This window comes from Salvelinus alpinus, chromosome 5, assembly GCF_045679555.1.
Source record: "Salvelinus alpinus chromosome 5, SLU_Salpinus.1, whole genome shotgun sequence".
Lineage (NCBI taxonomy): Eukaryota > Metazoa > Chordata > Actinopteri > Salmoniformes > Salmonidae > Salvelinus > Salvelinus alpinus.
This window is the reverse complement of record NC_092090.1, coordinates 17,574,559-17,585,639: the sequence shown is the minus strand read 5'-3', so window position 1 is coordinate 17,585,639 and position 11,081 is coordinate 17,574,559. Positions and strand designations below refer to the sequence as shown.

The window sequence follows — 11,081 nt, the reverse complement described above, 5'->3', positions numbered from 1 at the left end:
AGCCACGCTCCACAAGCAGAACTAAGGGGAAGGTCAAATCACAGGGCTGAGTTTCTTCTGCACGGTGCAGTGTCCAACTAGTCTGCCTTCCCAGGCCGACTGCATATCATCTCCAATAAACAATGATCATATTTAATTATTAAGAATCTAACAGTTCGTGAGATCACCTTAGTTCTCAAATAACAATATTTACTGTCTTTTCTTGCCTGCACTTTTTCATGGAAGGCATGCGTAAAGTTACAATTATTATACTTTTACTATACTAAAAGCCACGTCTGGAGAAAAAGACGCCACGTTATTGAGTTATGTTACTGTACTGGGATCAGTGCCGCTATAATTGATCAGATTGTGAGAGAGTTAACAGTGCTTTGAGCACATTTAGTAGGCCTACCTTTCAGCTGTACTGGTGGGATCGCAATACGTGGTTTAACTGTGCAGTTTACTAAACAGTAGTGGGAGTTATTACACATAAATTCTAACAGCGTTGACCGGAGACCACATTGGTAAACTAGCATATTTGAGCTGCATTAAGGAATCACAAGTGGTGGCAATTGTCTGTTTAAGATTTACTAGCTCTGCACCTTTTCTTCAGCCCTTTTAATTTGTCTCCTTTACATATGTATAGAGGGAGGGGAGGGTCTCCCGGGGGAGGAGGACATGGAACTCTCAGGAGGAACAAACTAGGCCAAACGTTAGTCTGAGGCCAGGGGGATTCATATCATTGTTGTTGTGTGTGTGTGTGTGTGTGTGTGTGTGTGTGTGTGTGTGTGTGTGTGTGTGTGTGTGTGTGTGTGTGTGTGTGTGTGTGTGTGTGTGTGTGTGTGTGTGTGTGTGTGTGTGTGTGTGTGTGTGTGTGTTGTGTGCGTGTGTGTGTGTCCAACTTCCATGGCTTTTGGGAAGCGCACTGCAACATCTCCAGCGTGGCGTGACTCTCCATAGTCTGCAGCCGAGTAAGAAATTACAGCCGCGGATTCCATGGAGCCCCGGCCTCGCCCCCGGAGTGGTGGTCTCAGTGGATGCCCCGGAGCAGCCGTCAAGGGGTGGGGAAAGGCGAGGGCTAGCCTGCGCGTAAATCACCGCCTCAAAGCCCGGAATGGACTTTTCCCTGCCAAGGGAGGAGATCTCCCGTTTTGTAAATCTTGATTCATTGTGAAGGGGAAGAGTGAGGAGGTGATTTGTTAAAAACGCAACAACGGGGCGTCGGGGTCGGATACGCTGAAATGCCACTGAACGCAGTACTTTACTAGGAGTCGGAGTGGGCAGACAGGAGGACAATGTGCGGGGGATTGGTCCATCTGTTCCTCTGACCAGAACAATCTGAGATGTGGCCAGCCTACGATGTAAACTTTTTAAACACCATTCTCCTGTATTATTAGGGGGATTGGTAAATCCCCAGCCTAAACAAAATCCCATGTGATTCGCATAAATTAAATGTGCATGATATTGATAATGGGGATGATGAAGATGGTGATGATGTTGATAATGGTGATGATGAAGATGGTAATCATGTTGATAATGGTGATGATGAAGACGGTGATGAAGATGACGATGACGATGATGATGATGATGATGATGATGATGATGATGAATAAGACTGTTGATCATCATCAGCAGCACTGTGCTATATAGGTGTAACCTGGTGAAGTAGGCCTGGTTCAGAAATATTTTTAACTTTTTTTTATGAAAATGCAAGTTTTTAGTCATCACCGTTGGAGCAGCAAACGAGACCCAGTACCCTTAATCAACACAATTCTTTCTTTAATTGAAATTATTTGGAAAATTTGTTTCCCTCCACGATACTAAACTGATGCCAAGGCTGAACCCAGGGCATCCGAGCACGTGGCCAATTACACACACAGAGAACGCTCCATGGTTTAAGCCCATAAAATCTGTGTTTAGGAATATTACTCACTGTGTGTGTGTGTGTGTGTGTGTGTGTGTGTGTGTGTGTGTGTGTGTGTGTGTGTGTGTGTGTGTGTGTGTGTGTGTGTGTGTGTGTGTGTGTGTGTGTGTGTGTGTGTGTCAGGATTTAAATTACCCAATATATTTGCATTAAAATAATTCTTAGCATTTTAACAATAATTTTCTCCAAATGATGTTATAGACATACACTTAGACGATATAGGCCTACAGCTGGAGGTTAATTGAATTGGCTGGCAAATTATAACATTATAAAGTTTATACAAGTATGTACTGTGAGTCATGCAATTGTATTATAGACTAATGCATTAAGATAGATTTTCATGTATTAACGAATACCTGAGTTTTTAAATGTACATTCATATTTTATGATAGACCTATCTCATTAGGTCAAAAAGAGATAGGCTAGTTCCTGTTAATAAATGCTAACGCTTTTAGGAAGTTATAAAGTAACACAACCTCGTGTTTCCAACAGATTTACATTGATTAAGACGAGTCATTCATTACGCCCAATAAAACGTGTGGGTTTTCCATAATGATCATGTTGTAAGTGCCGCTTGTCAGGCGTTCCCTGAGCCTGTTTGGCTCCTCAGATGTTGGGCTTGTGCTCACGCGTCACGCTAATGCATTGTGACCGGGGCTCTCTCCTGCGACAAAGCCGTACAGCTGTCCTCAAATCAATAGATGTCAAAGAAATATGAAAACATGCATGACAGGGAACTGAATTCCCGACCGCCGCGACTCCCCGCGCCGAATGGGAAATGTGCTCCTATTCTCAAGACGACGGATTAACCTCTACAGCCCAGCCTGCACACAAACTTTTGTACATGATTTCCATGGGATTTTCTCTCAGAAGAAGGACGGTTGCATCTGTTCTGGGGTCTGGTGTAGGCTAGTATTAATTACGGCTTTTCATGTTCTCCGCGGCCTTGAACCACCTTTAATTAAAACCCTGATTAAGGAGACAGATCTAAGACAAGCCTATTACCAGATGCGGTTCAAACACAAATAAGCGTCTGGAGGACTTTATCTGCCGCTGCCTTGGCTTTGCTCTGCTGCTCGTGCAACCTACCCGTTGATATCAAAGCAGAGCGCTGAAAGTTGCTTGTAATTACGCGTCGGATTAGCACTCATTTCTGATTCTTATAGCTTCTTATAGATTTGAAAGGAGTATAAAGGATTGTATGTACAGGTTGTCAAATAAAAGTTACTGCTTTGCTGCGGGCAAACATAGGCCTATGCATAAAGCTGTACTAATACAACAATAAGAGAGTTGCATAAAATCGATAATGACCAGCTGACCTGAAATAGGTCAGATGTTTTTCCCATTAAGTAGAGGAAAGGGGAACACCACCAACATATAACTAACCGCACGGGTTAAAGGACTTGTAAAATGTCTTAAAAGGCTATAGCTTTCTTCCCTTATTTCTCAACGACTTCTTTAATAATTCGATTATAATTTTTTTTACATCGAAGTTATTTAAAATAATCAAATTCATATGAAATATTGAAAGGTTATGAGATTGGTTCATAGGCCCATTTATTCTATAGAATAATATATATATGGTGTTTTCATGCAATGAACTTCGACAGGCCCAGCTCTCCAGTATCCATCCTATAAGTCTCACCGCACATTTGTGATTTGTGAAAAAGCCACATCAATAATGCATGGTGTTACAGTCTATTCTAGAAAATAGCATATTAGCAAGTTAAAATTCCACACATTATGCATAGTATCTTGCCAATGGTCAAAGTCATTATAGGATGGCGCACGGGCAGAACTATTTCTGCTGTCCTCGTCGCACTTTCATATTCAGAAATGAGGAATTTACAAATCAAATTCAGTTCAATTATCGTCAGAATATTTACTCCAGGATAAAATGTGTCATGCAGACTGAGAGAGGGAGAGGAAGTAATGTTTTCTTGACTCTGAGTCCAATTTCCAGACGGTTTTTCGTCGTTATTGCCTGATTTAGTGTGCTGTGTTTTACATCGCCCAGTTTTCTGTGTGGATCCACTGTTGTTTGTAGCCATTTAAACATATCACCGAGACCCGCGTTGAGTTTGTCACTTTCGGTGTTCTATGTTCCGTCTCCCGGTTAGCCCGGAGCTACAGTAGACTACTTAGCGCAAAGCTTAATGACCTACGCCATACACGCGTTTCATTTTTAAAATGCGCACATTTCTGTGAAGGCTCTGTTTTGCCATGTTTCATTAATTGTTTACTGATGGTCCCTAAACGCGCTCTCTCTCTCTCTCTCTCTCTCTCTCTCTCTCTCTCTCTCTCCCTCTCTCTCTCTCTCTCTCTCTCTCTCTCTCTCTCTCTCTCTCTCTCTCCATCTCTCTCTCTATCTCTCTCCTTCTTGCCCATTCACTCTCCTGCTCTGTCTTCAAGAGGCCCTGGCGCCATACAGATGTAGGAACTTAATTTGAGCCTGTTTGCTACAGCAGAAAAGTGAATTATTATGTGGATTATAATTAATGGTAATTTTGAAGGGGTTAATACACGTTTCGTATTTAGAAATTACAAACTTCAGGAGCCTTTTTAAACCTCAAATACAGCAACAGGGTAATCAAACGAAGATCCTACATTTGTATACAAAAAAATACCTTTCTTTTTTTAATATATATATATATATTTTTTAATTTGAATCATTTAGAAGACACTCTTATCTAGAGCGACTTACAGGAGTAATTAGGGTTAAGTGCCTTGTTCAAGGGCATATGGACAGATTTTTCACCTAGTTGGCTTTGATTCGAACCAGCGACCTTTCGGTTACTGGCCCAACGTTCTTAACTGCACGCACACACGCACACAAGCACGCACGCACGAACGCTTGTGGGTGATCTTGGCCTTATTTAGTCCCTGAGGTACCAACACACTGCAAGTGTAATTACCTTCCTCTGACTGCGTCCTGCGAAGCGTCCAGTCGGATCCATATCCAGGCTAATTCTCCTGTGCGACAGGTGCTGTGGTTTGCTGCTTGCCCTGCAGTGACACGGGTAGGCAGGAAGGTGCTGGCTGTGAGAGGAACCAAAGGGCAGGTGATTTCATTACTGAAAGTATGTCTATTTTTACCCCCCACCCCCTCGTTTCGCCCGCTCCTCCAGAGCAGAACTGAGCCACTGTAAATCAAGATACTGCGCTAGATTAGAGTTAAACTACATCTGCCGTAATTGCAATCCTCCCACTCCGACACACACCAGTTTACAAGTAGGTCTAACTGTGTGTTTGTTGTCTAATTGTCGGGGTATGCACGGGTGTGTATTTGAGGATACATGTGTCCATGCGTGTGCTTCTGTGTCTACGTCAGTGTATCCAACGGGAATTTCTGTTATACAATGCAACGTGCAAGGGGAGGTGGCAAGGCAAGGGGAAGTCCGATAAATACGTCGATATTGAACGTTTTCTACGAAATTAACAAAACCTTCAAATTTGAAGAACATGTGTTCATACCTTTCATGTTCCATTCAGTCTTGTGCTCAAACTATGAATATGGGGGAAACTAGGGCGTTTAGGTGAGAGGTTGGGGACCGTTCACACTGCAGGGGGATACAGAGGGGTAGATGCCACGTCCTCAGATGATGAGACAGCCAATACATCTCCACCAAGACTATGGTCTTCAGGGCATCCTCTCAGCTACACAGACATGTGCCATGAAGGAGCTCTAAGCATTCCGTGAGAAAATAAGCAGTATGGATGCGCCATTTAACGCATGAAGGGAGGTGGAGCCCCATCAGTCTCGCTACTTACTCTCTATTCGTCTAGAATAGTCTATATGTCTATATATAACATCAATGTCTGCATCCTCAGCTGCTCTGTGAGAAACCCTGATGTTGGTCCTTGGATCACCCACTGCAGGTTGTTGTTTTATGACAAGGCCTTCGATTCATATTTATTGAAATAACGGAAAGTCTCTTAAATAACACAAGGTGAACATTGGGGCTGGAACATATAGATACATTATTTAAACATATGTATGTTGGATAAGGGCCTCCTTTGTGGCGCTGAATCCAGGCCAACATCATTTTATTAACAGACGTGTAATATACAGTATTTTGCCGTGCGTAATTAACTGCTGCGTTGTGGGTTTCCGGCGCCCAAACACGTTTGTATTTTGAACGGTGCAATACGGTTCCATTAAACGTTATTAAAGTGCAGGGTGTGACGAGCTCTCATTTGTCTTGTCAGGACATCTGACAACCTCGTTAGCTCCCATTTCCCCTGTCAGCTCACAGTGCGACACGGACACTGACTTCAGCCACTCCTGGCTAGTGAGTGAGAAGTGCGCCTGCTCAGCCCCTCACGAGCCACAGCATTATTGTTGCCAGCATCAGGCATCAGAATCAATCACGGGAGAGCCTGCTTGGCAGGTGTCAATCTCGAGTTAAAAAAAAAATTCAAGCCACTGTCAATCTTTAATCTAATTTCAAGGGTCAGAGATTTAGAGCAAATCCCCTCGTTAGTACTTTCCCTCTCGACTCTGTGAAAGACTAGACTGACTGACCGATAGCGCCACCACAATTACAGCGTCCACTGTACAGACGTGGGCCTTTCATTTGTATATAGCAGAGATGTGAGGTGTGAGCATTTGTGTGCAAATGGAGGCTCTTGTTATATAGGGAAGAGCAGCGCTTAATGGCGGAGGATTTTTCAGCTAGCTGCGCTTTCAGATGCAATTGTAGATCGAAGTCAGCCTTGTCACGTTGAGCCAAAGTGAATTCCTAACATCCAGGACGTGGCTGTCTACTCCGGACAAAATGCATCCAATCACCCCGGGGGAATTCGGATAATGGCTCGATCCAGGGCCAGGGAGCTGGGAGAAAACAAATCTAACCCTCCACACAGAGACTGAGGCTTATTAAAACATTTCACACAGGATAGAGAGAGAGGGAGGAGAGAGAGAGAGAGAGGGGGGAGAGAAGGAGAGAGAGATGGGGAGATAGAGAGAAAGAGATGGTGGAGAGGGAGAGAGGGGGGACAGAGAGGAGCAGTGGAGAGGGAGAGAGGGGGAATAGAGAGGAGCAGTGGAGAGGGGGAGAGGGAGAATAGAGAGGAGCCGTGGAGAGGGAGAGAGGGAGAATAGAGAGGAGCAGTGGAGAGGGAGAATAGAGAGAGGCAGTGGATAGGGAGAGAGGGGGAATAGAGAGGAGCAGTGGAGAGGGAGAGAGGGGGGCAGTGGAGAGGGAGAGAGGGGAATAGAGAGAAGCAGTGGAGAGGGAGAGCAGGGGTCGAGAGGAGCAGTGGAGAGGGAGAGAGGGGGGATAGAGAGGAGCAGTGGAGAGGGAGAGAGGGGGGACAGAGAGGAGCAGTGGAGAGGGAGAGAGGGGGAATAGAGAGAAGCAGTGGAGATGGAGAGCGGGGGTCGAGAGGAGCAGTGGAGAGGGAGAGGGGGGGGGGTAGAGAGGAGCAGTGGAGAGGGAGAGAGGGGGACAGAGAGGAGCAGTGGAGAGGGAGAGAGGGGAGGGGTAGAGAGGAGCAGTGGAGAGGGAGAGAGGGGGGGTAGAGAGGAGCAGTGGAGAGGGAGAGAGGGGAGGGGTAGAGAGGAGCAGTGGAGAGGGAGAGAGGGGGGGTAGAGAGGAGCAGTGGAGAGGGAGAGAGGGGGGGGGGGGTAGAGATGAGCAGTGGAGAGGGAAAGAGGGGGAATAGAGATGAGAGGGGAACAGGGGATTGATTACACATATGGGTCACATTAATTAACTAATTCGTGTGAACAGTTTTCTTAATAGGCCTATGTAGGCTTATACATGCACAATGCGAATACATTCATACGGATTGCATTTTGGGCATATTAAGTCGTAATGGTGTGGCCTAATGGTGTCGCCTAACTGAGGTGGAAGACGTGATGTGACAGGCTATAGATTACCTAATTGATCTCTTATTCATTCCGAGTTCTGAAAACGTCGTTGAACTTAAAGCATGTATATGATGTCACAATGAATAACATGTCGCTTCCCGTTCCCTTCAGCAGCATGAGCTGAGCACTCTCATGACGCGCCGTTCATCTCGTTTTACTGGCTTGTTAGTTGTTGTTCGTTTAGCTATCTATTCAATAAACATAATAAACCATACAAATAACTTCAATACTATCATGTCACAATAGAGAACACACACAACAAATGTGAACGCTCCACACCATCTCGTTGGTGTTCAGACGTACCTTGCTGCCATTGCAATCAATCCAAACCAAGACGTGAAAATCCTCCTCCATTCAGAAGTCTTCAACTTTCTCCCTGTGATCTCTCCGCTTTTCGTTAGGACCTTTATCTCTGTGTGCAACGGCGGCAGTAAACAGGCGGCTCGTGAAGCGTATTTAGCAGCATAATGTTCTGCATGGCTGGAGAGGGGAGGCTGAACATTACGGGATTTGTTTTACATTTTATCAGTCTGAGCGAACAAGAGATTGTCATTCCCTGGATAGCTCGTGTTTCAATTGGACCCAAACTCTCCATCGAATTCCTTGCATTTCTGTCTCTTCGCTATTCTCAATCAAAAGTACAAATATTAGGCCTATATAAAATAATGTAAATAGACCTTTTACTACATTGTAATAATTAGGTTATTATTGTTGCTACTGTTATGATGCTATTGTTTTTGTCGCTTTTATTGCCCCATTAATAATGTACTATAACTTTACAGTATTTACACTGTAACAACACACATCTTTTCTAAAAGTATTTGCTGCCTGAAATATTTTTTTGCAGACAATTCTTACATCAAATTAGGCTTATTAATAATAAAATATCCACAATAAAAAAAATGTTGGGCCATATCAACCTTTCCTATGAGCTAGAGAGAGAGAGAGAGAGAGAGAGAGAGAGAGAGAGAGAGAGAGAGAGAGAGAGAGAGAGAGAGAGAGAGAGAGAGAGAGAGAGAGAGAGAGAGAGAGAGAGAGCGCGGCTGGTGTGGCTGTCTGTGTGTGCTGTTGTACTGTATGCATTAGGAAGCGGGGTGACCGTGGTAGAGGGAAGACCGGCTGGACAGATTTGCGTTCACGCCTGATCAGCTTCTGGAGAGCGGGGCCGTGTGGGCAGGGATCGGGAGCACCTGGTCTAGCCACAGCCTCCCGTCTCGTTTTATTGACAGCCTGATAAGCGGGGCCAAGCCGTGCGGTTTCCAGCACGGATGTCAAGAACCCTGATGCGTTGCACGGTTTCGCGACCTCTTAATGGTGGTTACTCCAAATAAAGGTCCAAACACAGGTAGTCCTGACCGCCCCGTACCTGCGCCGCCCCGGCCTCTTCCTGAGAGACGCGTGGCAGTGCTGTTGTCCATTTACTCTCCGACCTCCTGTTCAAATTGACACAAACGACAGAGGTTGTGACATGTGTCTGCAGGCTTTTAGCCTGGCTTTCTGAAGGGGGAAACTGGGGGCATATTACGGGTTATGGACCAATAATACATTAACTCCGCGCCTCTGCCAGTGAAGACTGTAAACGTATCAACATGTGCACATAAAGAAGAAGAAAAAACGTTTTAGGATCACTTTATAAAACGACTAATGTAAAAGGGAAAGTCATCATTTTCAGGTTGCTATATATACATTGCTCTTCACAAACAATTCCGAAATGTTATTTTATAGCCCCTTCTCCGAACGTCAAGGCAGGACAGAGGAGACACCTTCACTAAGTCCTGAACTTGTACAACAATAAATGTTATTTTATAGCCTCTTCTCCGAACGTCAAGGCAGGACAGAGGAGATACCTTCACTAAGTCCTGAACCTGCAGAACAATAAGTAGGTTACTTTATAAAAATGTATCCGTTATTTTACCAGGTAAGTTGACTGAGAACACGTTCTCATGTACAGCAACGACCTGGGGAATAGTTACAGGGGAGAGGAGGGGGATGTAAATTGTAAACTGGGGTTTATTAGGTGACCGTGATGGTTTGAGGGCCAGATTGGGAATTTAGCCAGGACACCGGGGTTAACACCCCTACGATACGTGCCATGGGATCATTAATGACCTCAGAGAGTCAGGACACCGGTTTAACGTCCCATCCGAAAGACGGCACCCTACACAGGGCAGTGTCCCCAATCACTATTTGATATTTTTTAGACCAGAGGAAAGAGTGCCTCTTACTGGCCCTCCAACACCACTTCCAACAGCATCTGGTCTCCCATCCAGGACCAACCTGACTCTCTGAGGTCATTAAAGATCCCATGGCACTTATCGTAAGAGTAGGGGTGTTAACCCCGGTGTCCTGGCTAAATTCCCAATCTGGCCCTCAAACCATCTTGGTCACCTAATAATCCCCAGTTTATAATTGGCTCATTCATCCCCCTCCTCTCCCCTGTAACTATTCCCCAGGTCGTTGCTGCAAATGAGAACGTGTTCTCAGTCAACTTACCTGGTAAAATAACGGTAAAATAAAAAATAAATAAAAATAAAAACCCTGCTTAGCTTCAGAAGCAAGTCAGCAGTGGTATGCAGGGTGGTATGCTGCTGGTTACTGTGCTGATAAAATAATATATGGATTTTACACATTAACCATGTTAGTGAAATATCAATACTTTCAATATTTATTTAAAAAGGGGAAATATTTCCACTTCAGCGGGACATGATTTTCCAACACATAATCATGTAATTTAATGCATGACCCTCCTCCATAATACCATCGATACTTCCTCCGCCCTCAGTGCAATTCAACATGCTTCAACTCCTAGATCACCAACAGTCCTTCAGCTCCATGCGAACTTGTTTTTGTTTACTTGTAGGCCTTTGTGCGGTGTACTGCAAGTCAGCTTTTAGCAAGTACGGCCTTATAATAATTTTAATAAACCACTGCTACTACATTGGATTTAGATGTAGATTTGTTGTGTTACGTGTATGTGTAATAAGAGCGTGTAACAGAGAGAAGTTGATGCCGTCATAGGCATATGGTCATCTGATCCATGAAAGCTGCGACGCCATAGGCTATACAGGCCTATGGGATTCCATTTGCCCATAAATTACTTAATGTGTCCATTAGTAAATGGTGCACTAGTAAATATAAAAGTCCACATTCTTAATTAGCCTACTTCTATGTTGCACATATGTTCCCGTTTTAACCTATCAAATAATTTTCTGAAACTTTTTACATAGCCTGATGTTCCGTGTCCATCCAATATAACATCTAATCAAGTTGCAAAGAGATTTAAAATAAAGAAAATCGACCCTT

General features: G+C 44.3%; 1 protein-coding gene across 2 annotated transcripts in view; it reads right to left on the bottom strand.

The window, feature by feature from the left end:
• Positions 1-11,081, bottom strand: part of LOC139575020 (reticulocalbin-1-like) — a 47,432-nt gene that overhangs the window by 30,394 nt on the left and 5,957 nt on the right. The window contains exons 1-2 of one of the 2 annotated variants that reach the window (XM_071399923.1): positions 8,082-8,172; positions 4,819-4,942 (exon numbers count right to left, since the gene is read on the bottom strand). In XM_071399923.1, the coding sequence (XP_071256024.1) occupies positions 4,819-4,942; positions 8,082-8,092 (135 nt within the window). In that variant the 5' untranslated portion in view covers positions 8,093-8,172. Of the gene's footprint in view, positions 1-4,818; positions 4,943-8,081; positions 8,173-11,081 lie in introns of those variants that run through there. The other variant, XM_071399925.1, reaches the window with a different exon arrangement.